General features: G+C 53.1%; 1 protein-coding gene across 2 annotated transcripts in view; it reads left to right on the forward strand.

The window, feature by feature from the left end:
• Window positions 1-420: 420 nt before the first annotated feature.
• CPLX1 (complexin 1) overlaps window positions 421-27,742 on the forward strand; it is a 40,972-nt gene continuing 13,650 nt past the window's right edge. The window contains exons 1-2 of one of the 2 annotated variants that reach the window (XM_030801469.1): window positions 421-570; window positions 2,145-2,254. In XM_030801469.1, the coding sequence (XP_030657329.1) occupies window positions 2,224-2,254 (31 nt within the window). In that variant the 5' untranslated portion in view covers window positions 421-570; window positions 2,145-2,223. Of the gene's footprint in view, window positions 571-2,144; window positions 2,255-22,250; window positions 22,399-27,742 lie in introns of those variants that run through there. The other variant, XM_030801470.1, reaches the window with a different exon arrangement.

Below are 27,742 nucleotides of genomic sequence, written 5' to 3' on the forward strand. Positions count from 1 at the left end.
GTGGGTTTTCGGGGGTCTGGGGGCCCCCTTCTCCCGCCCTGCGATGGGGGGAGGGCGGGGCAGAGGGGTCGGGGCGGCAGGCGGCACTCAGGGGCACGGTCACCGGAGAATGGGGGGGCAGCGACTCCCCCTAACCCCTCCACCCGGGAGGCAGCGACTTCTCTGCCCGAGGGTTTCGCACCCACCGGCCCCCCGCGGACCCTGTAGGGAGCAGGCCCGCACCGTCGGGCTGGGGGCGGGGGGGCAGGGCCGGGGGCGTCCAGATCAGGGGCGGGCGGGGGTCGCAGGCGCCGGCCGGGGAAGGTCGCGCCCGGGCTGGGATGGAGGGAGGCGGGGGCGCTTCACTCGGGTCCACCCCCGCCCCCGCCCCCGCCCGGCGCCGCGGCCCCGCCCCTCGGCGTTCCCCTCCCCCTGCTCGTCACGCTCGGACGCGGGCGGGGGGCGGGGAGCGCTTCCGAGTGACGCGCCCTCCTCGCGGTGCCCTTCAGCCGCCGCCGCAGCTCACCGGGCGCCACATGGACCCAGCCGGCCCGAGCGCGCCCCGCCGCTGACCGCCCGCGCCCCGGGAAGGTAACCGCGTCCCGAGCGCAGCGCGCGCCCGGCCTCCGCTCCCCGGGTCTCCCCTCCCGGCCCCGGTTCTCCTCCCCGGCCCCGGCTTCTCCCCGCTTCTCCCGCCGGCCCCGGCTTCTCCTTCCCGGCCCCGGCTTCTCCCCGCTTCTCCCCCGGCCCCGGCTTCTCCTCCCCGGCCCCGGCTTCTCCCCGCTTCTCCCCCCGGCCCCGGCTTCTCCTCCCCGGCCCCGGCTTCTCCCCGCTTCTCCCGCCGGCCCCGGTTTCTCCTTCCCGGCCCCCTTCTCCCCGCGGCCCCGGCTTCGCCCAGCTTCTCCCCCCGGCCTCCGCTCCCCGGCCCCGGCTTCTCCCCCGGCTCCGGCCTCTTTCTCCCCTCGGCCCCCGTTTCTCCCCCCGACCCCGGCTTCTCCCCGCAGCCCCCGCTTCTCTCCCGGGCTCGGCGCGCGCGGGGTCCGGAGCGGGCGCTGTCCACTGCCGCGGTGCTGAAGCGGCCCCCGCGGTCCCGGCCCGCGCCCGGCCTCCTCCGCGCTTCTTCCTGTCTCGAGGCTCCCCCTCTCCTCCCTCGCCCTCTTTCTTTCCTCTCCTGGCGCGCTCTCGCCTGAGGGCCGCTCGCCGCCCGCAAAGCCGAGGGGTGCGGGTGCGGCGGGGCTGGAGCCCTGCGGGTTTGCGGGGCCCGGCCGTGCCTTCCTTCCCCGCGCCGCGGGAGCCAGGGGAGAAGTTTGGAGGAGAATCGGCGCTGCGGCAAAGGCTCCGAGGGGCGCTCCCCGCCCGCCGCCTTCCGAGTCCCCGCGCGAGTCTCCTTCCTCTGCGGAGGGCGAGGGCTGAACGGTCAAACAGTGTCTCTCCAGGGACCTGGGTTTCCCTGATAGGAGAGACCCCGCAAAAGCGGGGGGCGCACTGCGGCTGCTGTGATTTCAGAAAGCGGCTTCCCCAGAGGGGACCAGAGCGCCCCACCCCACCCCATGCACATCCCCGGGGCGGGGGTGCTCTGTCCCTGTCCCCACGTGTTCCCTGAAGGCTGAGCCCCCTGAAGTTTCTCCCCAACCCTGATCTCTTCTACGGGGGCCATGTCGGGGGCACACTGACTGCAGTGCCGTCAGGCATAGGGTCACCGAAGCCTCCCTGGTCAGAAGCCACAGGAGCCCGCCCTGAAGGGCACCGGCTCAAAGGCCCACCCCCAACCCTTCTCCACGTCCCTGGGCTCGGGACCACCACTGAGGCGCCGCTCCAGACACTGAGCTGCAGAGCGGAGCAGTCACCTTCAAACGCCCCCTGGGCCCCGCCCCTGCTTCCGCAGCCTGGCGCCAGGCGCCTCTGAGCGATGCCCCCTAAGCTGTCAGCAGCCCTCCCTGCAGCGGCTTCAGACACCCAAGAGCTGGGGAGACCACTTTCAGGTCCTCTGGGGTCCTGGTTTGGGTGTGGGGACAGAAGCCCCTCACGAAGGACTTCCCAGGCAGCCGCTCCTGGTGGGGGAGGGTCCAGCCCACAAGGTATTGCGGGTAAGGAATGATGGTCTCTGGGGAAGACCAGGCAGGGGCCTGCTCAGGGTGACCTGTGACCACTTCACTCTCCCCCAGGAAGAACACTCACTCCTGGCCACACTTGCATGTGAGTTCTGACCCTTGGAGGAGCCGCTGTGGAATCAGAGCAATCGCCATGGAGTTCGTGATGAAGCAGGCCCTAGGAGGTAGGAAGCGGGAGGTGGGATGGGGAGGGGCTGAGGCGCCGGGGCCGCTGGGACAGGCAGACATGGAGAGACCACAGCAGCTGCTCCTCATCTGGCCCACCGCAGCAGCGCCCCTGCAGCCACACAGCCACCCACGCAGCCCTCCACAGGAGCCTGGGGCAGAGGAGCAAGGACCGTGCCCAGCAGCGCCCCCAGCCCAGCCCTTTTCGAGGCCCCGAGCCAGAACTGGTGTCCCTGGCGGGACAGGGGCTGCCCTGTAAGCTCACTCTGCCCTGCTGCTGTGGTTGGGGCAGAGCCCATGGACCACACTGATGCACGTCCCGGGGGAGGGTGGACACCCTGGCATAGGCTTTGCAGAGCCAATTTTAACTGGCCGGGCTGGGCAGTCCCCAAGGGGGCTTTCTTCCAGATGAGGAGAGCCGAGCGGTGGGAGAGCAGATGCAGGTGGTGGCCTGAGGGACAGGCGTGGGGACAGAGCTGGCCTGTGCATCTGGCGAGGACCCTGTGGGTTTCACTTGGGTGAGGCAGCGCCATCCTCAGGGAACCAGGGCTTGCTGGTTACAGGAGCAAAGGAAAAGGCCCGAAACGGCTTGTGTCTCCACTGCCTCCCAAGCGGGATGTGCAGCCTTTTTTGTGTGTCCTGGGGTGGGGGCAGGCCCCTTCCAACCTGCTGTCTGCTGTTTGAACGGAACCTCGTCCCCACTTTGCCCAAGGCTGTCATTGTGGCCAGAGACCATGCCAAGGGCAGTGGCTGGGTTCCTAGACTAGGAGGTGGGCAGGGCCTGGGCCATGCTGGTACAGACGTGTCCCGGCAGAGCTGATGGGTCCACTCAGGCCTCGGGGCTGTCCTGGCGAGTCTCAGTTTTGCTCAGAGCCGTCCATCCTGTGTTCCCCCAGCTACTTGGTGCAGCACCAGTGCCCAGAACTCCTGTGAGGGGAACCTGTGGCCGGTGCCCGATTCTACCACTAGAGATGTCTCGCTTGGGTGGCCTTCACAGGGGAGCATCCTGACCTGATGCCGTTCACACCTTGGTGTGAGTCAGGCCTCCTGGGAGCATTTCTGCCGTGGGGGAGTCAGCTGCATTCGAGGGGCTAGGGACAAGGGTGGACAGAGGGCAGGCGCCGCTTCCCCCAGGAAAGGAGCTGCCTGCCTGGCTGTCTCCCAGAGGGTGGCTGTGCTTCCACTCAACACAAATTAAATGAAAAGATGTTGAGCCTGGCCTGGGGCCACATCCCTGAGATTTTGTGGTCAAGGGTAAGCTGCAGGTTGAGTCTAATTATAATGATTGTGTCACCGGGCCGTGATTCAGGGACAAGCCTGCGTCTGCGCTGGGAGGGACGCACGTTCCACCCAGGGAGTCCCAGGCTGTTAGATAATTAATTAGGTGGCTAATTCAGGCCCTAAGGTGGGCTTGTAAGAAACTGAAATATCTTATTTGGCTGTTTACACGACTGAAATTAGCTGGGTAATTACCAGCCTGAATTCCCTTTTTGTTTCATGGCAGCCCAAAGTTTCTCCAGCAGCAGCAACGGGGCAGGCGTCGCTCAGCGAGCGTGGTGGAGCTGAGCGGGGACAGCCGGCGGACCCCGGGGGGCTCCACGCTGAGTGCTGCCCAGAGCACCCCACACTGGCTTTGCAGAGCACGTGAGGCTCGGAGCCAGCGCTGCTGAGGGCAGGAGATGGTGGGGGGCTTCCAGGCGAGACCTTGTTTTCTGCCTCTGCGCCTCTGTCCCTCGCCCGGCGAGCCTCATTGTTGCTGTCTCAGGATGCGTGTGAGTGAGACAGAGCAAGACAGAGATGGGAAATGGGGGAACCTCCAGACAGCACGACAGAGCTTGGCAGAGACCCCAAGAGAAGTATTGAGAAACAGACCAAGCCCCGGACACAAAGAAGCTGGCAGGCGAGGGAGCAGGAGGCACCCAGGAAGCCATTCAGACAGAGGCGAACCCAGAAACAGGGTCGGGGAGGGGAGCTGGAGAAAGAAAATGACAGCCCAGAAACAGAGACAGAGAAAAAGACACGAATGTGTTATTCGGCACGTACAGGGACAGACAGGTGAAAATAGAGACGGCATGTCAGAGACAGAGGCAGAGGGGGAGACACAGCAGAGGCGGAGACAGAGGAAGAGGGAGAGACGGAGACAGAGACAGGGAGACAGAGAGAGACAGGGAGAAATAGAGACAGGTAGAGATGGGAGCAGAGGGAGAGACAGAGGGATACAGAGAGAGACAGACAAAGGAAGAGGGCAGAGAGAGGCAGAGGGAGAGGTGGAGGCAGAAGGAGAGACAGACAGAGACAGAGTTAGAGAGAGAGAGATGGAGACAGAGACAGAGATGGGGAGAGACGGAGAATCAGAGACAGAGGGAGAGACAGTGGGGAGAGGGAGAGACAGAGACAGAGGGAGAGACAGTGGGGAGAAAAATGCATTAGAAATGAACTGCTAAGAGGAGTCAGGGTCAGGAGCACAGGCAGCATGGCACATGCACACGTGCACGCCCGTCAGAGGGCGCAGCAGAGAGGAGGAAGAGGTGAGGAACTGCCGGGGACTCTGGGAAGGGGGACGGGCCTGGTTAAATCAAGGCCACTCGAGGGCTGTCCACGGCAGGCTGGGCCGCAGGTGTGAGTCTTGCTGAGGAGTGAGTGGCCCAGGGCCTGCTCATCTGACCCAACTCTGGGTCTCAAGGAGGGGCCCCTGTTGGGGCCACCGAGGGAAGGAAGCATGGTGGCTCGGGGTGACCACTCGTGTGGGAGCGGGAGGCTCCTCTGCAGCAAAAGTGGCCTTGAACTGGGGCTGGCCCTCCCGCCACAACACGTGGGTCCGGATCCAGGGTTCTCAAGGGAGTAATTTAAAGAAACTGGTTTCCTCAGGCCAGAAAGTTGCAAACATGGCCTGGGAGCTCTGTGGACAGCGTGGAGGAATGTGGCACGTGTGGGTGCTGTGATCACTACAGACCCTTATGGGGCTAAATTTGGCAGAAGCGGGCAGCCACTCGCTGTCCTGTCCTTCCGCCTTGATGTGACACACACCCTGTTTAAACACGCTCAGGTCCTCGGGAGTGTGCGGGGCAGGCGGGCAGGGGCTTCAGGTGGGAGACAGCTTGGAGGATGCATGTGCAGAGAGGCTGGGGTGCAGAGTGGGAGGCAGCCGGGCACACTCAGGAGAGCCTCTGACAGCCCCAGCGACGGAGCCCAAGGCAGGACTCACCCATGCTGGGCTCTGCCACGTGTGGGGAGGTCCAGTGACTCTGGTGGTTCAGTCACGATGGACGGTGTCTGGCAGTGAATGCCCCTCACCCAGCCAGGCCCAACCCGGGGCGGGGGCAGCCTGGCCTGGGCTCGGTGGAGAAGCTGTCCTTGTCCCCAGAGAGTGGCACGGTGGGGGGTTCTGTGTCCAGTCCTACATGGGGAGGGAAAGAGGTGAACGTCTGGGGAGAACGCACCGCAGGGGTGCGGTCCTGGGTTTGGCGTGAGGAGGATTGTGGTCACCGAGACCGGGGTGGACGAGAAGTGTCTCATGGACGGCCCAGGCAGGAAGTGCAGGTTCTACCGAGGACCATCCACGGTCGGAGAGCCCCTCTGCACTCCCGTGGGGCTGGGCTGTGAGTTCTTGGCAGGAACAACCCAAGGGGCTTGTGGGGGCCACCGGTGTCCACCTTGGGGGTTCACGTGAGACTGGTGAGGGGTGTCCACCTTGGGGGTTCACGTGAGGCTGGTGAGGGGTGTCCATCTTGGGGGTTCACGTGAGGCTGGTGAGGGGCGTCCATCTTGGGGGTTCACGTGAGGCTGGTGAGGGGTGTCCATCTTGGGGGTTCACGTGAGGCTGGTGAGGGGCGTCCATCTTGGGGGTTCACGTGAGGCTGGTGAGGGGTGTCCACCTTGGGGGTTCATGTGAGGCTGGTAAGGGGTGTCCATCTTGGGGGTTCATGTGAGACTGGTGAGGGGCACAGTTGGGAAAGAATCTCCCTCTGTGAGCAGACACCACCAGAGCCAGGAGTCCAGGCCATGGATACCCTCAGCCACACTGCAGCCAACACCAGCATCTCCCCCAGCCCTCCATGGGGATGGAGGGGGCGCCTCCTTCCTCCTTCCCGGCACCAAGTGGGGCTCAGCACTCACCATCTGGGACCTCAGGCAGGGCCATGGAGGCAGCTGGGATCTGGGCAGTCCTGCCCTGATTCCCAGTGTCCACCCCGAGACTTACACCATGGGCAAGATTGGGTGTCCATCCTGTCCCAGACAGAGGTCCCTCTGGCTCTCCTGCCTCTCTCTTCTTGCCCAGTTTGGAGCTCAGCCTTCTCTGTTTATTGGGGACCCCACAGGCTGCCGGTGGTTGAGGCAATGGGGGATTCTGCCAGTTCCTGTCCCACTGGGCCACTGACCAGGCTCTCTGACTGGGAGGACGGTGGAGCTGCAGGCTGGGCTGAGCTGGACCTGGGAGGACGGTGGAGCTGCAGGCTGGGCTGAGCTGGACCTGGGAGGACGGTGGAGCTGCAGGCTGGGCTGAGCTGGACCTGAGAGGATGGTGGAGCTGCAGGCTGGGCTGAGCTGCAGGGACAGCAGCAGATCTGGAGGTGAAGCTCTTGAATTCCACGTGGGGAAGATGCTTTTGGCTGCAAGTAACAATCAGAGGGGGAGAAGATTGAATTGGGGTGATGATGTGTCAGGAGGTGGCCCAGCTGCTCAGCAACGCCACTGGGGACCTGGCGCCATCAGGTGCCACCTTCATCCTCAGTGGATCTTTCATGCTCAGCTGCTCCTCACAATCTCAAAGTGGCTGCTGCTGCTCCAGCATTGCATCCATAGTCAGGGAAGGAAAAAGAGAGGAGCTAAGGGGCAACCCCTTCATCTGTTTAGTGGTGGTCTCTATGGACTCTCACGGAGGGTTTGCATTTACTTGCCACAGGTAGAAGAGGAAGGTGGGGGTCAAGGTGGGCCCATCCTCCTCCAAACAAGGGCCAGGTGTTGGGCAGGCCTCCCACAGTGCCTGACTCACACCCAACTTGGGGAGACTTGGTTTCTAGGTGCAGAAACGCTAGGCAATGACCCCCCAGCAGTGTGTCCTTCCCAGCCTTACTACTTGGAACAAGGCATGTGCTCAAAAGGCAGTTTGCAAACACTTGACAGTAAAATACCAACACTTGTTCAGAACAGACTTCACAAACGCCGCGTGGTCGAGAAAGCACTCGCTCACTTTGCTGGGTTCGGCAGAGATGCCTCTTACCCCAGATTTCTGGGAGGCTGGAAGGACACTTCAGAGAAACTGCCTTTCCTCCCGAAACCGTGAAGGGCAGCCCTTTCCTCCGGAGAGGACGCTCCTGGTTGATTAAGCTGCAACTCAATTATAAATACTTTAGCCCCAACTTGGGAATAAAATGGGTATTATGCACTTCAATGGACAAAGTTACTTATGTTTTTGCCTCACTGGTGGGCGAGATGTTCCGGTTGGGGTTAGAGCGTTTGTTTCAATAGCTCCTGCCTGACAGGACTTCAGTCCGGCTCTGCTGCCATCAGACGCTGCTGGACTCGCACGGGGAGCGCAGAGCGTTTAATGCTGGGACATCAGACGGAACAGGGAACTGATGAAAGCTTCAGAATGAACATTGAGTCCACGCAAATCTGATGCTGCCAAACTTCAGAGAACCTGGGTCTCCTGGTCGACACGGAGATCAGACGAGGGGACACTGAGTGCCTGGCGGCCACTCCCCTAGGCGGTCCCCCGGGATGAGGCGAGGCCCCACCCTCCGGCTCCACCATCCAGTCCAGCACCGTCCTTGGCCGCGGGCACTGCTGTCCTTGGCTGTGGAACCGAGCGCCCCGCTCTCTGAGACAGCACCTGGTCCTGGCTTTCAGGAGAGGACGCGTGGAGACAGAGGCGAGGTGGCCATGCCGATGAGTGATCCAAGCAGTGCCAAGCTCGGCGGCAGATGGCGCAGCCGCCGATTTCCAGGACAGTTGTAATCCTTGGCCCTCATTCGGCCTCTTCCCGTCACTCACATGGCGCGGCTTTCCTGGCCTCAGCGGTGTGGACGGGGGGCCGTGGCCATGGTTGCAGGACCCCGGCCCCAGCGCAGGCCGGCGTCTCATCCCAGGTGAGCTAATGAAGATCTGCAAAGCCACCAGAGTTGCTGAGGAGAGAAGAGGTGTTTGTGGCACTTCAGCATGGGTGCAAAACGGAGGGAGCATTGCAGGAAATCAGGACGTGCATTGGACGCGGGGCCCGGGGACCTGTGAGGCCACCATGTCAGACGGTGGCAGCCGAGGCCCGTGGCGGGGCTGGGGCGGGTTCACAGTCGGCTTGACAAGGCAAGGTGGTGGCGGCCAGCGAGGCCCAGGGCCCCTGGGTGTCAGCAGGTGAGCAGGTCAGGCGGGCACAGCCCGGCGCTGCAACACCTCTCCAGCGCCTCGGTGCCTCCCCTCTCCAAGGGCTGGGGCGAGCCGGGCTTGGCTTGGACTTGTGCTCAGCTGCACTGGGGCCTCTCGGGCAGCAGGCTGGACACCCAGCTCTCAGGAGGGGCGTGGGCTTGTCTGCAGTGCAAGAACAGGAGCCAAAAGCCAACTTTCTTTTATACCAGATTCATCTGTGGTCATTCTTCTGACTTTGCCCAATGCGCTCAGGGATGACAGGTGGACGGTGAGCCAGCCCTGAGGGTGGTGGCGCCTCTAGTGTCCCGTGTCAGACTTGGCTTCTTGGATGCTGGTTTATTCCTTGACACCGGATGGGGAAAATACTCTGAATTACCACGTCCAGGGTGCCCACAGGACCTCCCCTCATGGCTGGTGGGAACAATGCACCCTCCAACGGGCATCCGGGGAGGTTCTCTGGCCAGCAGCATCTCCAGATGGAAGCGGAGGGGAAGGGAGCCCCAGGGCCTGGAGGAGGGAATCCTCATGGCCAAGGGGGCGCGAGGAAATGGGGTGGTCACTGCAGGTCATCTGCTCCTATGCAGTCATCAGTGTGTAGGGATTCCTGATGCTTCATCCTTACTTAAAATTTTTCTCTTAATTAATATTAAATTATCCTGATTATGCTGGGTCTTGTTTTAATTTTTGCCTAGGAGTCTCCTTGGACTGATTTTTTTTCTTTTCTTTTCTTTTCTTTGAGACAGAGTCTCGCTCTATTGCCCAGGCTGGAGTGCAGTGGCGCGATCTCAGCTCATGTAACCTCTGCCTCCTGGGTTCAAGCGATTCTCCTGCCTTAGCCTCCTGAGTAGCTGGGATTACAGGTGCCTGCCACCACGCCTGGCTAACTTTTTTTTGTATTTTAGTAGAGATGGGGTTTCACTGTGTTGCCCAGGCTGGTCTCGAACTCCTGAACTCAGGCAATCCACCTGCCTCGGCCTCCCAAAGTGCTGGGATTGCAGGCGTGAGCCACTGCGCCCGGCCTGATTTTTTTTTTTTTTTTACATTCACCCAGTATGCCCCTGCTGAGCCTTGCTTAACATTTCTGTCACTTTATGTGGGTTGCCATTCAGAAATACATGTAGTTGGATTTCATTTTTTTATCTAATTGGAGACTTAATGCATCTGTTTAATGGGCACTGTTTTGACCAACATATGGGATCTAACCTCTGTCATCTTCGTTGTTGCCTTTTTAAACGCTTTCTTGCTGTTTCATTTATTTTAACTTAATGTAGGGACCACATTTTCTCTTTAAAACCTCTGCAGTGCATTGGAATGTGCGTGCTCTTTGAAAACATGACGTAAGCTCTAATTGCCAGAGTTGAAAATGATGCAGTATATTTCCAGTCCTTGCCAACACACTTCAGGACTTCTGCGCACTTTATACTCTTCCTACTCCTCTCCCATCTTTTGGTCTTTGTAATTTTTGAGACAGGGTCTCGCTCTGTCGCCCAGGCTGGAGTGCAGTGGAGCGATCACAGCTCACTGCAGCCTCAACTTCCTGGGCTCAAGTGAGCCTTCTACCTTAGCCTCCTGAATAACTGGGACTATAGGTGTGCACCACCACACTTGGCTAATTTTTTTTTTTAAGACAGGGTCCCACCATGTTTCCCAGGCTAGGAAGAGAATTCAAATAATAAGTATAAAGAAGTGATTTGAGAAAATCACTGGGAAAATTGAGATACTGCATTGTTTTGAAATCACTCATCACTTCATTTAAGAATATTTTTGGCTGGGCGCAGTGGCTCACGCCTGTAATCCCAGCATTTTTGGAGGCCGAGGCAGGTGGATCACAAGGTCAGGAGTTCAAGACCAGCCTGGCCAACATGGTGAAACCCTGTCTCTACTAAAAATACAAAAGTTAGCCGGGCGTGGTGGTGGCCGCCTGTAATCCCAGCTACCCGGGAGGCTGATGCAGGAGAATCGCTTGAACCCGGGAGGTGGAGGTTGCAGTGAGCCGAGATTGCACTACTGCACTCCAGTCTGGGTGACACAGCGAAACTCTGTCTCAAAAAAAAAAAAAAAAAAAAGAATATTTTCACAGAGAATGCCTTCAGATCCACTTGTAAATTTAAGAGACACTGCAAAGTTGCTAGTGCTGTTGATTTATTAGGACTAATGAGTGCAATCAGTGAGCTGACGTCTCAAGCTGGTGAGAAGAACCAGCCTCCAAGATGAATATAACTTAAATAGCCCAGCAATAAACATTGTAACAAATGTAATTTTCGTTAACAGGCATTTATATTCTCAAGGACAGACAACAAAAGATCTTTGAATGGGTGGATAGTTCAGGGAAGTCTTTGATTATTTTGTAGACATTTAGACAGAAAGTCAACTTTTTGGTGATGGGATATGGAATAAGTAGAGACCGAAGTCCAAGTTACGGAAGTCGGAAGTCATGTGTAAATGTCTGCAACTTCCCCACCCGTTGTAACAAGAACCTGGGCAGAGGCCAGGTTTGCAGTGGCAAACACTTGTATCAACAGCCTCTCACGGTGCTTCTCCAAGTGCCGCTGAGATTTATGACCTGTGAAACCTGTTACAGTTGCAGCTGAGACTGAACAAAGTACTGTGGAACTTACAATGATGGACTTCTCAAGCTGCCCCACTCAGAGGTGTGTGTCATGTTTCTGAGTAAGTGCCACATGAGGTCATCTCGGACGCCAGGTGTTAACCTCCCATAACGGTTCCAGAGCATTCGGTGCTTACAAACCTGCTCCCATGCCCCTCCATGGCTGTATGTAAATACTGCTCAGCGCCGAGCCCTGCAGTGCACTGCGATTACCCTTCTTATAAAGTCTTTTCTTTGTTCTGTCGTTCATTTTTTTTTTTTTTTTGAGACAGAGTCTCGCTCTGTCACCCAGGCTGGAGTGCAGTGGCATAATCTCAGCTCACTGAAAGCTCCACCTCCCGGGTTCAAGCGATTCTCCTGCCTCAGCCTCCTGAGTAGCTGGGATTACAGGCACTCGCCACCATGACTGGCTAATTTTTGTATTTTTACTAGAGATGGGGTTTCACCATGTTGGCCAGGCTGGTCTTGAACTCCTGACCTCAGATGATCCACCTGCCTCAGCCTCCCAAAGTGCTGGGATTACAGGCGTGAGCCACCACGCCCGACCCCTTATTTTTATCTTCTAACACTTCAACTGAATTTTTAATTTCTGCATTTATATTTTTAATTTCCAAGAGCTCTTTTCTGTTTTCTAAATTTTCGTTCTCTTTACAAGTTTTCCTCTGTTCTCTGTGTTGTCTCTGGGCTCTGTTTTGGGAGCCCCCAGATAAACTGGGGTTCCAGTGTGTGAGAGCTGGCAGCCCTGCCCTAATGGGAAATGAATGGGGCCAGACCCGGTGCCTTTCACGGAATCCTTCTTTCACCTGGTGGATGGCTTGAACCATAGTTACCCAACCCATGGCTGGGGGCCCCTCACACAGGACACTTGTTCATACTGGCAGATGCCCCGTGGCTTGTGTCTGCCCCGTGTACAGGCTATGCCTGCCTGGCCATCACCCTGGCACAGGGACTCCAACTTTGTGTTCCTCCCAGACTCCTGGGGGAAAACCTGGCCTGGGGTAGCCCCTGGTTCTTCAGATTTAAGGCACAGATTCAATCCACCACTGCAATAGGAAACAAGTTCAAGGATTTTTGCCACAGATCCTGGCAGAGAGGATGCTGTGTTTCGGGGGCCATCCTCCATCTCTGGGTCGCATGAGGCAGGAATGAAGTCAGGAAGAGGGCCAGGTGCAGTGGCTCACGCCTGTAATCCCAACACTGTGGGAGGCCAAGGTGGGCGGATCACCTGAGGTCAGGAGTTCAAGATCAGCCTGGCCAACATGGTGAAACCCAGTCTCCACTAAAAATATAAAAATTAGCTGGGCGTGGTGGCGGGTGACTGTAGTCCAAGCTGCTCAGGAGGCTGAGGCAGGAGAATCACTTGAACCCAGGAGGCAGAGGTTGCAGTGAGCTGAGATTGCACCACTGCACTCCAACCTGGCAACAGAGTGAGACTCCGTCTTAAAAAAAAAAAAAAAAATCAGGCAGAATGGGGACAGCTAGCATGATTGTAAGAGGAAGTGGAGTGTGGGTCCCTTACATTTGCAGGCAGATACCTGTACGGTCCTTTCAGAGCAAGTGGTGGAAAAGCAAAGGTTCCACCTGCTGGATGGGAGAGAGGCCTCTGAGTTCACATGTCTGGCCGCTGGCTTGGGTCACCCAGGTGTGGCTCTGCCTCTGATGCCCAGGCAGTGGCCTTTGCTGTGTCATTTTGTTACAAGCTCCTTTTCTGTCCATTTAGCTTGCAGCTTTCTTTGTGTCGGAGACTTTCCCTGGATGCACATTTATGTTTCAGCGAGTCAGGAAAAGCTGCTGGAAGTCTTCTGTGCGTGTGTGGGAATTCTCGGCTTACCTGTGGGGCGAACATGGCGAGCTGGCTTTTATGCTCGGGAATCCGCACAGGTCAGGCCCTTTAGGTCTTTCGGGGAGTGTGGCTCCATCTCCCCAGAAATGGATTCTGTGTGGCTGGATGGCGGACCCATGAGCAGGGCAGTGGACTGAGCTTGCGTGAGGGTTCTGTAGGTTGCAGATATTCCCTGAACTCTCTGTTTTCAAGGAGTCGCTTCTGCCCTTTAGGATTGGTGCCTGAGGATTGGCCTGAGTCTGGGGGTCTCTGGTTCAGTTTCTCCAAGGAAATGATTTCTTGATATCTCATTGCCACGTGGGTGGTGGGCCCAGTGCCCTTTATACAGACCTTTCACTATCCCTCGTGTCTGCCCCACTCGTCTGACAGCAGGGCCTCCAGTCCCAGAGTCTTCCTGGGGTTCCGCCCGGCTGGTCAGCTTCTCAGCAGCATCTCCCTCTGCAGAGCCCATCCGTGCACCTGCTTTCCATCATCCCCAATCTGATACCTCTGCAGAGCCCATCCGTGCACCTGCTTTCCATCATCCCCAATCTGATACCTCTGCAGAGCCCATCCGTGCACCTGCTTTCCGTCGTCCCCAATCTGATACCACATTTACCTGGGCTCTCCTCTCTTGTGTTATTCTTGTGAAATTATACTATTCAGTTTCTCTTTTTTTTTTTGAGGCAGAGTCTCGCTCAGCCACCCAGGCTGGAGTGCAGTGGCACAATCTCGGCTCACTGCAACCTCCGGCTCCCAGGTTCAAGCAATTCTCCTGCCTCAGCCTACCAAGTAGCTGGGACTACAGGTGTCTGCCACCACACCCAGCTAATTTTTGTATTTTTAGTAGAGACGGGGTTTCACCATGTTGGCCAGGCTGGTCTTGATCTCCTAACCTCATGATCTGCCCACTTCGGCCTCCCAAAGTCCTGGGATTACAGATGTGAGCCACTGCGCCCAACCTGTTCAGTTTCTTTACTCCCATCTTAGTGGGGTTGTGGAAAGGCGTGTCAATAAGCATATATGTTCAATCCATCATGTTTAAACAAAACTCAGTACACTATCATTTGTAAGGGTGCCTGGCATTAGGACGGCCAGCATTAGGACAGCCAGCATTAGAGCAGGCAGCATTAGGACACCGGGCGTTAGCCTTAGGATGCCCAGCATTAACACACCCAGCATTAGGACGCCCAGCGTTAGGACACCCAGCGTTAGGACGCCCAGCGTTAGGACACTCAGCATTAGGACACCCAGCCTTAGCATTAGGACACTCAGCATCAGGACACCCAGCGTTAGGACACTCAGCATCAGGACACTCAGCGTTAGGACACCCAGCATTAGGACACCCAGCGTTAGGACACTCAGCGTTAGGACACCCAGCCTTAGCGTTAGGACACTCAGCTTTAGGACACCCAGCCTTAGCGTTAGGACACTCAGCGTTAAGACACCCAGCGTTAGGACACCCAGCCTTAGCGTTAGGACACTCAGCGTTAAGACACCCAGCGTTAGGACACCCAGCCTTAGCGTTAGGACACTCAGCGTTAAGACACCCAGCGTTAGGACACCCAGCCTTAGCGTTAGGACACTCAGCGTTAGGACGCCCAGCATTAGGACACCCAGCGTTAGGACGCCCAGCATTAGGACACCCAGCGTTAGGACACCCAGCGTTAGGACGCTCAGCGATTAGGACACCCAGCATTAGGACACCCAGCGTTAGGACACCCAGCGTTAGGACACCCAGCGTTAGGACGCTCAGCGTTAGGACACCCAGCATAGGACGCTCAGCGTTAGGACACCCAGCATTAGGACACCCAGCGTTAGCGTTACGATGCCCAGTGTTAGGACACCCAGCATTAGGACGCTCAGCGTTAGGACACTCAGCGTTAGGACACCCATCATTAGGACACCCAGCGTTAGCGTTACGATGCCCAGCGTTAGGACGCCCAGTGTTAGGACGCTCAGCGTTAGGACACCCAGCATTAGCGTTAGGACACTCAGCATTAGGACACCCAGCGTTAGCGTTAGGACACTCAGCGTTAGGACACCCAGTGTTAGGACACCCAGCATTAGCACACCTGGCGTTAGGACACCTGGCATTAGGACACCCGGCGTTAGGACACCCGGCGTTAGGACACCCAGCATTAGCACACCTGGCGTTAGGACACCTGGCGTTAGGACACCCGGCGTTAGGACACCCGGTGTTAGGACACCCAGCATTAGGAACCTGCTGGGATTACAGGCATGAGCCACCGTGCCTGGCCCTCAAGTATATTCTTGAGTTTTGCTCTTGATGTGGTCAAGTTACTTAGAAAGAGTTTGGTCCTCTCTTAGTTTGGAACTTTGTTAGGTGGGATTTGAGCAGTATTCTGTCTGAAGATAATTTCCCCACACTGAAGCCCATACCCTTCTTGTTACTCTGATGGACACCCTGTGATTTATGACTTTTTCTTCTCTGTCTGTTGGGAACACTCTCATTAAAAGGCAGAATTGTCAGATTGGATAAAAAATCAAGACCCAGTTCTGTGCTACATACGAGAAACCCACTTTAAATATAAAAAGACTCTGCTGGGTGCGGTGGCTCCTGCCTGTAATCTCAGCACTTTGGGAGGCTGAGGCAACTGAATCACCTGAGGTCAGGAGATGAAGACCATCCTGGACAACACGGTGATACCCCTGTCTCTACTAAAAATACAAAAATTAGCCGGGCGTGGTGGTGGGCGCCTGTAGTCCCAGCTACTCAGGAGGCTGAGGCAGGAGAATCACGTGAACCTGGGAGGCAGAGGTCGCAGCGAGCCGAGATCATGCCACTGCACTCCAGCCTGGGTGACATAGCAAGACTCTGTCTCAAATAAATAAATAAATATATATATATAAAGACTCTAGTCAGGTAAAGGTGAAAAGATAGGAAAAAATAAGAAGAAAACTTGAGTGGCTATATTAATATAAGACCAAGGAGATTTCAGTGCCAGAAATACTGCCAGGGATGAAGGAAGTCATTTCCTGGTGATTAAGAGGTCAGTTAATCAAGAGGACATCATGGTCTCAACTGCTTCTATACCCGACAGCTGAGTTCCAATATATGTCAGCAAAGACAGAAGGAGATCACAGGAGAAACACACAAACCCACAGTTTTAGCTGGAGATATTCAACTCAAAAACTGGTACCCAAAGGACAAAGAAGCAGAAAGGACAGACAGGACCTGAGCAGCACAGCCAGCCAGGCTGACCTGCTTGATGTTCACAGACGCTCTGAGCAGCGACAGCAGAGCAGGCCTTCTTTTCAAGCACACATGGGGCATTTGCCAAGACAGACCATATTCGAGGCCCTGAAACAAGTCTCAGCGCACGTGAAAGGGTTTGCGTCATGCAAAATATATTCTCCCAACTACAATGAAATGCAATGAGAAATAAAGAAAGAAAGGTATCTAGAAAATCCTCCAAACAGTTGGAAACTAAAGAACACACTTCTAAATAGCCCACGAGCCAAGGAAGAAATCAAAGTGGAAATTAGAGGCTGGGTGTGGTGGCTCATGTCTGTAATCCCAACACTTTGGGAGGCTGAGGAGGAAGGATTGCCTGAGGCCAGGAGTTCCAGGCCAGCTTGGGCAACATAGCAAGATCCCATCTCTATGGAAAAAAAAAAATTAGCTGGGCATGGTGGTATGCACCTGCAGCCTTAGCTGACTGGAGGCCAAGGTGGGAAGATCACTTGAGCTCAGCAGTTTGAGGCCAGCCTGGACAACCTGGGCAATGTAGTGAGATCCCATCTCTATAAAAAATTTAAAAATTAGCTGGGCACAGCAGTGTGCCCTTGTGGTCTGAACTACTTGGGAGGCAGAGGTGGGAGGAACACTTAAGCGCAGGAGTTCAAGGATGCAGTGAGCCATGATCTCACCACTGCATTCCAGCCTGGGTGACAGAGCAAGGTCCCACTTCTTATTAAAAAAAAAAGGAAATTAGAGGCTGGGCGTGCTGGCTCACACCTGTAATCCCAGCACTTTGGGAGGCTGAGGCAGGCAGATCACCTGAGTTCAGGAATTCAAGACCATCCTGGCCAACATGGTGAAAACCTGCCTCTACTAAGAATACAAAAATTAGCCAGGTGTGGCAAGCGCCTGTAATCCCAGCTACTTGGGAGGCTGGGGCAGAAGAATCGCTTGAACCCAGGAGGTGGAGGTTGCAGTGAGCCAAGACCACACCATTGCACTCCAGCCTGGGCAACAAGAGTGAAACTCCAACTCAAAAAAAAAAAAAAAAGAAAAAGAAAAAGAAGAAAATGTGCAAAAGATTTGAATAGATATTCCCCCAAAGAAGATACGGGAATTAAAGGAATGATTATTAAGGATATATGAAGATGTTCGGCAGTGCTGGTCACAGGGACACACCACAGCGAGATGCCACCACACCCACTAGGGCGGCCGGAGTCAACAGAGCCACTCACGCATGTGGAGAAACCCACGCCCTCATGCTCTCCAGTGGGAGCTTAAAATGGCACAACCACACTGGAAAACAGCTTGGCTGTTTCTTAAAAAGCAAAATAGAAATTTAATACACAACTGAGCAATTCTGCTCCTAGACGTTGACCCAAGAGAAATGAAAGCACAGATCCACACGGACATGTGCGGGAACAACCCACGGTTCACGCACAGGTGGGCGGGTGAAGGAGCTGTGTGCATCCACGCTGTGGGGTCCTGCTCAGCATGGAGAGGGGTGAGCTCCTGGTGTGACAGGGCATCCCAGAAAGCAGCAAACTCAGTAAACGGGGCCAGTCCCCCGGCCTGCTGCAGATACCACGTATTGCCTGCGTCCCTTTATATAAAGTTCTAGAGAAAGCCCATAATCCATAGTGACAGGAGGTAGGTCAGTGGCTGGAGTGGTGGGTGGAAGGGGCCACACAGGCCACCATGAAACCTGAGGGCTGGACGTGTCCACCGTCTTGATTGCGGTGATGGCTTCACACACATATACACGCGTCAAAACAGACTTAGGGTATGTCAATTACCTCCATAAAGCTGCTTAAAAGTTGGGTTCTGAGAGTTACAGAGGACGCCTACCTTTGTGATGGTCATGAAGTGGTCACACATGTGGACCCCACGGCCTGAGGTCCCCCCCCATCCCCTCAGGCCATGTGTCCATGTTCAAGGCTGAGTGAGGGAGGGAGGCAGGGCAGAGGCTTGGTGGCCATTGGGCCCCTTTGTCGGGGAGAATGGGAAGCTTTGGCCAGGCCCTACCCCATGCCCTCCTGCCCTACTCAGGGCTGAAGGGGCCTTGGGGAGTCATCCCCGTTCCACTGTCTGTGGGCGAGGACGTGGGGTGGCGAGAGCCACCCGACAGCCCTGAGAATAGCACCGAGATATGGTTCACAGCGTGAAGAGCATAATCGTGTTTGAATATTGAACTATCCTCACTTTGCTAAAATGAGCCCCACTGAGTACTCACTGTGTTTCCCATGGAATTCAGTAAGGAACGCCAGACACTCCTCCCGCTCTGGCCCAGCGTTCAGCACTGACATTCTTGCTGGAGCCCGGCCTGCCGCCCGCGCACTCACGCTCTCTCTATCTCTATCGCTATCTCTCCACCAATGTCTGGCATCGCTCTTATGTTAATTTCACAAAAATAACCCAGAGGATTTCCTTTTCTCCGTTCCAAGAACATTCTAAATATCATTGGAATTATCTGCTTCTTGAATGTTTGAAAGAATCCATCTGTGAATTCTTAGACGTCGTTCTCAGATTTTTACAACGGGTTTTAAAGACAATCCATTTCATTCAAGTTTTTAAGTGTATTAGGAAAGTGTGTGTAAAATATTATTTGACCATTTATTTCCTGTCTAGGTGTGGCTAGTTCTCAATCGTTTCCCGGGCTTCTTTCTGTCTTCTCACTCTGAGCAGCTGCCCGATGCCTGTTTTATGGGAGGTTCAAGACCCACCTCCTGAACTGCTGACTCTTGACGTTTGTCTTTCTGGACAGATTCGTTTTGCTGTTAGCTTTGCAAACTCCTTTCCTCTGCCTGCCTTGGTTGGTTTGGTTGCTTTTTCTCTGGCGGCTGGAGTGAGGTGTGTTTTGCTGTGTGTGCCTGGGCTTGCCGGGAGCGTGAGCATTTCAGGGAGTGGACAGCATGGGCCAGCCCTGAGATGCCGCTGGATCGAGGCCTCAATACATCCAGTTCCTGGAGATGTGGTCACTGTGGTTTTAATATTTTCCAACTCATCTGTTGTTAGAGAGATGTTACATTTACAAGGGTCCAGGGGGAGGATTTTTTTTTATTTTTTATTTTGAGCCAGGGTCTTGGCTCACTGCAACCTCCACCTCCCAGACTCAAGAGATTCTCTCGCCTCAGCCTCCCGGGTAGCTGAGACCACAGGTGCACGCCACCATGCCTGGCTAATTTTTCATAATTCTTTTGTGGAGACAGGGTTTTGCCATGTTACCCAGGCTGGTCTTGAGCTCCTGGGCTCAAGCAATCCAGCCACCTTACCCTCCCAAAGTGCTGGGATGACAGGTGTGACCCCCGCACCCGGCAAGGATTTTTTATTCCTGGTTGTGCTGCACCTGTGCCGTGACTCTGAGCCAAAGCATGGAGCCTTATTTCTGCTCTGGAAAACACATTGAGATTCATATACATCAAGAAAGACAAATGTCAACAGAGGTGGCCTAACATTTTTTTAACAGGTGAGATTATAAATCATTTAAAATGTATGCTTCTCTGTTTTAAAAAAAATTTAAGGCCTGGCAAGGTGGCTCACGCCTGTAATTTCAGCACTTTGGGAGGCCGAGGAGGGCGATCACTTGAGGTCAGGAGTTTGAAACCAGCCTGACCAACACGGTGAAAACCCCATCTCTACTAAAAATACACACACACAAAAAAATTGGCTGCACATGGTGGCACCTGCCCATAATCTCAGCTACTTGGGAGGCTGAGGCAGGAGAATCTCTTGAACCCAGGAGGCAGAGGTTGCAGTGAGCCGAGATTGTGCCACTGCACTCCAGCCAGGGCAACAAAGAGTGAAACTCCATCTCAAAAACAAAAAAAAATTTAAGTTCTGGGATACATGTGCAGGATGTGTAGGTTTGTTACATAGGTAGTAAATGTGTACCGTGGTGGTTTGCTGCACCTGCCAGCCGGATTGCTGAGTCGAATGGTATTTCTGGTTCTAGGTCTCTGAGGAATCGCCACAGTCTTCCACAGTGGTTGAAATAATTTACCCTCCCATCAACAGTGTAAAAGTGTTCCTATTTCTCTGCAACCTTCCCAGCATCTGTTGTTTCTTAACTTTTTAATAATCACCATACTGACTGGTGTGAGATGGTATCTCATTGCAGTTTTGATTTGCATTTCTCTAGTGATCAGTGATGCTGAGCTTTTTTTCACAGGTTTGTTGGCCGCATAAATGTCTTTTGCTTGGGTTCCTTGTAGATTCTGGACATTAGACCTTTGTCAGATGGATAGATTGAAAAATGTTTCTCCGATTCTGTAGGTTGTCTGCTCACTCTGATGATAGTTTCTTTTGCCATGCAGAAGCTCTTTAATTAGCTCCCATTTGTCAGTGTTTGCTTTATTACAATTGCTTTTGATGTTTTCATCATGTAATTCTCACCCTTGCCTATGTCCTGAATGGTATTGCCTAGATTTTCTTCTAGGGTTTTTATACTTTTGGGTTTTACATTTAAGTCTTTAATTCACCTTGAGTTAATTTTTGTATAAGGTGTAAGGAAGGGGTCCAGTTTCCATTTTCTTCATATGGCTAGCCAGTTCTCCCAGCACCATTTATTAAATAGGGAATCCTTTCCTCATTGTTTGTTTTTGTCAGGTTTGTTGAAAATCAGATGATTGTAGGTGTGCAGTCTTATTTCTGAGTTCTCTATTCTGTCCCATTGTTCTATGTGTTTGTTTTTGTACCTGTACCATGCTGTTTTGGTTACTGCAGTCTTGTAGTATAGTTTGAAGTCAGGTATATGCTTTGCTTCTCTTTTTTGTGGTAAAATATATAGCATAAAATTTACTGTTTAAGTGCACAATTCAGTGGCATTAAGTACATCACAATGTTGTGCAACTAACACCTCTATTTTCAGAACTTTTCATGATTTCCAACTGAAACTGTCTACATTAAACACTCACTCCCCACTCACCTTCCCCCAGCCCCTCACACCCATCACTTTACTTCCTGTCTCAATGAATTTGGCTACTCTAGGGACCTCATGTAAGTGGAATCTTACACTATTTGTCCTTTTGTGTCTGGCTTATTTCATTTAGTATAGTGTCCTCAAGGTTCATCCATGTTGCAGTCTGTGTTGGAACTTAATCCCTTTTTAAGGCTGCATAATATTCCATTCTTCTACACCACATTGTGCTTGTCCGTTCATGTGCTGATGGATGCCTTGGGTTGTTTCTCCCTCTTGGTTATTGTGGTTAATGCTGCTATGAACAGGGGTATGGAGGTATCTGTGAGAGTCTCTGCTTTCCGTTCTTGTGGGTCTATACCCAGAAATGGAATCGCTGGATCATATGGCAATTCTATGTTTAATTTTTTGAGGAACTGCCAGACTGTTTCCACAGCAGCTGCGCTGTTTCTCATTCCCAACAACAAGGCACAGGGTTCCAGTTTCTTCACGTTGTTGCCAACACTTGTGATTTCCTGGTTTTTGATAATAGCCGTCTGAGTGGGTGTGAGCCGTATCTCATTGTGGTGCAGACTGACACCCAGCCCTTGTAAGCATTCCATGAGAGCTTGAAAGGAACACCTGTTATGTTTTTCAGGGTTTGGGTTCAGTGTGAACCTGGTGTGTAACCCTCCCATCCTCCTTCTGTCTTTAGATAATCATAACAACATGGGCATATTCATACATGATTGTTTTTCATTTCTGCCTTCCAAACATGGGCTCTGCGACGCGCTTGTCTGCCTGTGGCTCTCCGGCTACAGCGCCCACAGCAGCCCCTCCCTCCCTCTCCAGGCCCCGGGCTTCCCTGCCGTGGATGTGCGGTGGCCTTATGGCCACACGCCCAAGATATCACCTTGTCTCCAGCCGCACGCCAGGGCCGCTGCCGAGACAGACGGTGTGCGAGCGTGTGTGGGCACGTTTCTCCACAGAGGAGCACCCACCCTAGCAGGCCGCCGCCCAGGAGTGGGACGCTGGGTGAACTCCACACGTGCTGGGCGCCATCGCACTACGTTCCAAAATGGCTGCCGCCTGCGTTCCAAAATGGCTGCTGCTTGCGTTCCAAAATGGCTGCTGCCGCCCACCTTTCCCGTAGAGGCTGAGGAAGCAGCTCCCCACGCTTGCCGGCCTCCGGGCTGACGACCGCCAGAGCCGTCTCTGTGACTCTGCAGGCACTTCCCGAGCCCCTGCAAGGTGCGTTTCCACTTCTTTGTGACACTTGGGTTGAGTCTCCTCTGACATCGATTCTGCCATATGAACCTTAATTTTATCCAAAGCCCCAAAAAGAATGAAAGCGTTGGAGTTTAAGCTGGAGGTGCGATCCGGATTACATACAATTACACATTATTATTGATGCGGCTGCCATCATTATGATATTAAGCCTGCCCACCAAAAATCTGGCATGTCTTTCCAAAACCATACAATTTAAATCGATGATGTTTTTCTGATATAGGTTCTATAGATTTCCTTGTTAAATTTATTTCTAAGTAGGTTATATTTTCTTACTTATTGTATGTTTTCCTCATTATTGTAAGTGGAACGTCATTCCTGTTCCTGTTTCTAGCTTGTTCTTGACAGTGTGGGGGAAAGCTATTAATTCTGAAGTATGGATATTGCATTTAGCCATGCTACCACATTCCATGATGAGTTCTGGTAGGTTTTTACTGCACTGTCTTGAGTTTCTTAGAGATAGGATCGTGTCATCAGGAAGAGAGGTGGGAGAGATGGAGACAGAGAGAATTGTCTGTCTTCTTTTATGATATAACTCTTATTACTGTCCTGTGTTGACGGGAATACGTTCGTGGCTGTGGGACTGTCATGGAATCTCCCTTCACAAGCCTAGATGATGTAGTCTCCTACACGCCTAGGCCATGTGGCGCAACCATTGCTCCGTGGCTGCAAACCTGCACAGCAGACACCTCACTGAACACCACAGTAGTGTTAGCACCAGGATAAGGCTGTGCATCTAAGCATAGAAAAGGCATCGTGAGGCCAGGCGTGCTGGCTCACGCCTGTAATCCCAACACTTTGGGATGCAAAGGTGGGTGGATCATTTGAGGTCAGGAGTTTGAGACCAGCTTGGCCAAACATGGTGAAACCCCATCTCTGCTAAAAATGCAAAAATTAGCCAGGCGTGGTGGCACACGCCTGTAATCCCAGCTACTTGGGGGGCTGAGGCACAAGAATGGCTTGAACCCAGGAGTGGAGGTTGCAGTGAGCCAAGATCACGCCATTGCACTCCAGTCTGGACAACAGGTCTCAAAAAAAAAAAAGAAAAGAAAAGGCACCGTGAGAATTCGGAGCTGTCACCTCCCAGGGCACTGTTGTACACACGGCTTGCTGTTGACTGAAACGGCACATGTTTATGTGGCACATGACTGTGTCTTATTTTCTCATGCACTTCACCGGAACCTCCGAAACAGCGCAGAATCGCAGAAGCTGCTGTGTGTCACACCCTCGGTCTTACTGCAGGCAGATTTACTGTTCACCATTGTCCATTTTCTGCTTTTTTCTTCATTAATTATCTCTTCCTGTCTTATTTGGGGTTATTTTGTTTTGTTTCTTTTAAATTTCTTAAGATGGCAATGAAGTTCCTATACTTTCTGCTCTTCTTTAAAATGAAAGACTATGAATTTCCTCCCAAAAAAGTTTTAGTCCTGGACCCTAAGTTTAGACATCTAGTGTTTATCTTTCATGCTTTCTGGAATTTTTTTTTTTTTGAGACGGAGACTCACTCTGTTGCTCAGGCTGGAGTGCAGTGGCGCAATCTTGGCTCACCGCAACATCTGCCTCCCGAGTTCAAGCAATTCTCCTGCCTCAGCCTCCTGAGTAGCTGGAATTACAGACATGTGCCATCATGCCCGGCTAATTTTTGTATCTTTTTAAGTAGAGACGGGGTTTCATGATGTTGGCCAGGCTGGTCTCAAACTCCTGACCTTGTCATCCTCCCGCCTTGGCCTCCCAAAGTGCTGGGATTACAGGTGTGAGCCGCCGCGCTCGGCTGCTTTCTGGAATTTTTACAGTTTCAGTTTTTATTTCCTCTTCAGTTGAAGGGTTACTTACGTCCTCGTTTCTGATATTTGGGCTTCCATAGTTAGTGGTTTGGTCATGTTTTTAGTATTTGTAACTTGATTAGATTATGATCAGGGAAAATGGCGTGTAATATCTCTAGCTTTTAATTTGTTAGGGCTTCTGATCAATTTGATAGTGATGCAATTTATTTTTAATAACCATTTCCCTCTTAAGGGTACACTCCAATGAGTTTCACCATCACCATGGTTAAGTCTGCCTGGCCCCAGGCAATCTATATTTTCTTTCTGTCACTATAGATTAGTTTGCACCCAAATGTACATACATGAAATTAAATAATTTGTATCTGGCCTTTTACACTCAGCATAAAGACTTTGAGATTCTCCCGCGTTGTTTGGTGTATCAGCAATTTGTCTGTCTCTGTTGCTAAGTGATGCTCCCTGTGCGGACATACCACAGTTTGACTATTCACCTGTTGATGGACATTTGAGTTGCTTTCTGGTTTTGGCTGTTACAAATGAAACTACCATGAACATTTCTGTTCCTGCCGTTGTGTGAACTTAAGTGTTTGTTTCTCTTGGGGAAACACCTAGGAGTGGAATTTCTGGGTCATTTGGTGGGCATGTTCAATTGTACAGGAAAATGCTCAACTCTTGGCAAAGTGGTTGTAGCATTTCCCTCCCACAAGTATGCATGAGTGTTCCAGTTCCTCCACCAGTGTTCCTTGCCAACACTTAGCACAGTCAATCTTTTTAATTTCCGACATTTGAGTAGGAATGTGGTGGTATCTCTGTGTGATTTAAGTTTGAACTCCCTTATGACTGACATGTCAGTCAGCTTTATTTGTAACAGCCACGTGTGTCTTTTCGTGCAGTCGTGCATCATGTAACGAAGGGGACAAGTTCTGAGGACTGTGTCATTAGGTGACTTTGTCATTGTGTGAACATCAAAGAGTGCACTATTGCACACCCGGATGGAGCAAGCCTGCACACCCAGGCTGTTGAGGCTGTTGGGGGTAGCCCGGTGCTCCCAGGCACAACCCTGCACAGCAGGTGACTGCCTGAATGCGGCGGCAGTTGTAACACAGCGGTGAGTATTTGCATACCTAAGCACCTCTAAACATAGAAAAGGTACCACGTGGTACATCTTACAATAGCTGCGACATCATGTTGCCTTACATCGTCCATGACTATACTTAGTTGCCATCTGTTTCTCTTCTTTGGTGAAATGTCTTTTGTCCACTTTAAAAATCAGGTTGTTTGTGTTCCTGTTATTGAGTTGTAAGAGTTTTTTGTGTATTCTGAATATAAGACTTTTTTTTTTGAGACGGAGTCTTGCTCTGTCGCCCAGGCTGGAGTGCAGTGGCGCAATCTCGGCTCACTGCAAGCTCCGCCTCCCGGGTTCACGCCATTCTCCTGCCTCAGCCTCTCTGAGTAGCTGGGACTACAGGCGCCCGCCACCACGCCCGGCTAATTTTTTGTATTTTTAGTAGAGACGGGGTTTCACCGTGGTCTCGATCTCCTGACCTCGTGATCCGCCCGCCTCGGCCTCCCAAAGTGCTGGGATTACAAGCGTGAGCCACCGCGCCCAGCCTTTTTTTTTCTTTTGAGATAGAGTCTTGCTCTGTCACCCAGACTGGAGTGCATTGGCCTGATCTTGGCTCACTGCAACCTCCACCTCCCAGGTTCAAGCAATTCTGCTGCCTCAGCCTCTCGAGTAGCTGGGACTACAGGCACGTGCCACCACGCCCGGCTAATTTTTGCATTTTTTTTTTTTTTTTTTAGTAGAGATGGGGTTTCACCATGTTAGCCAGGCTGTTCTCAATCTCCTGACCTCGTGATCCGCCCGCCTCAGCCTCCCAAAGTGCTAGGATTATAGGTGTGAGCCACTGCGTCCGGCCAACCTTTTGTTTTTTTGAGACAGAGGCTTGCCTTGTCGCCCAGGCTAGAGTGCAGTGGCACGATCTTGGCTCACTGCAACCTCCACCTCCAGGGTTCAAATAATTCTCCTGCCTCAGCCTCTCAAGTAGCTGGGATTACGGGCGCCCGTCACCATGCCTGGCTAATATATATATACATATATATACATATATCTACATACACACACACACATATATGTATGTGTATATATACACATATATGTGTGTATGTATGTGTATATATATATATACATACATATGTGTGTGTGTGTATATATTTTTTTTTTAGTAGAGACGGGGTTTCCCCATGTTGTCCAGGCTAGTCTCGAACTCCTGACCTCAAGTCATCTGCCCGCCTTGGCCTCCCAAAGTGCTGGGATTACAGGCATGAGCCACTGCGCCCGGCCATGAATATAAGATCTTTATCAGATGTGTGGTTTGCAAATATATTCTCTCAGCCTGTGGTGTACCTTTTCATTTTTTAAGACAGTGTCTTTTGAAGGTGTTAAGAAAAACTCAAACTGTTTTTCCCTCTGCCCTCACTCCACAAGGATAATCAAACACAGAAGACGTCTGTGACCAAATGTATGAAGGTTCCCCCCCTCCCCCAACCAAGCAAGCAGTCAGTCCTGCAGTGGACAACAGCAGGGTGCCCTCCAATTCAATTCCATTCTGATGCTGTCTACCTGGAGAAACCCCGCGTTGAGGGCTCAGTCCCACAAGGCTGCCCCCTCCATCCCACCAGTCGCAAGTCCAGGACCCTAGAATGTCTGAACGACCAGCTTCAAGTTGGGGTTCATGCGACCCCCTCTTGGGTTTAATTGCTAGAGCAGCTCACGGAATTCAGGGAAACACACGCCTGTGGTTTATTACAGAGGATCTTTTTATTTTTTATTTTTTGAGATAGAGTCTCCCTCCATTGCCCAGGCTAAAGTACAATGGTGCAATCTCGGCTCACTGCAACCTCTGCCTCCTGGGTTCAAGCAATTCTCGTGCCTCAGCCTCCCGAGTAGCTGGGATTACAGGCACATGCCACCATGCCTGGATAATTTTTGTATTTTTAGTAGAGACGGGGTTTCACCATGTTGGCCGGGCTGGTCTCGAACTCCAGACCTCAGGTGATCCGCCCGTCTTGGCCTCCCAAAGTGCTGGGATTACAGGTGTGAGCCACCGTGCCCAGCCTACAAAGGATATTTTCAAGGATACACGTAGCCAGATGAAGAGACACATGGCCAGGCCTGAAGGGTCCCAAGCATAGGAGCTTCCACCCCGTGGAGTTGGGGTGCCACCCTCCTGAGGAGCTTCCACCCCGTGGAGCTGGGGTGCCACCCTCCTGGCATGTGGATGAGTTCTTTGCCTTCCTTCCAGCCTCCATGCCCAGCTCTCTGGAAGCTCCTGAACCCCGCCTCCTGAGGAGACTCCATGGGGTAGGCATGGTGGAAGAAGCATGGACGTCCCCGTAGAAATGCGACCGATGAGAAGGGCGGGATCTAAACCGAGCAAGGCCTGTCCAGATTCCTCTTGGCCTCTCTCTGCAGCGTTCCTTCCTCCAGGGCACGGGGCAGGGCCCCTTCTGAAATGAGGGCTTAT

The sequence above is a fragment of the Nomascus leucogenys genome, chromosome 20 (genome assembly GCF_006542625.1).
Source record: "Nomascus leucogenys isolate Asia chromosome 20, Asia_NLE_v1, whole genome shotgun sequence".
NCBI lineage: Eukaryota > Metazoa > Chordata > Mammalia > Primates > Hylobatidae > Nomascus > Nomascus leucogenys.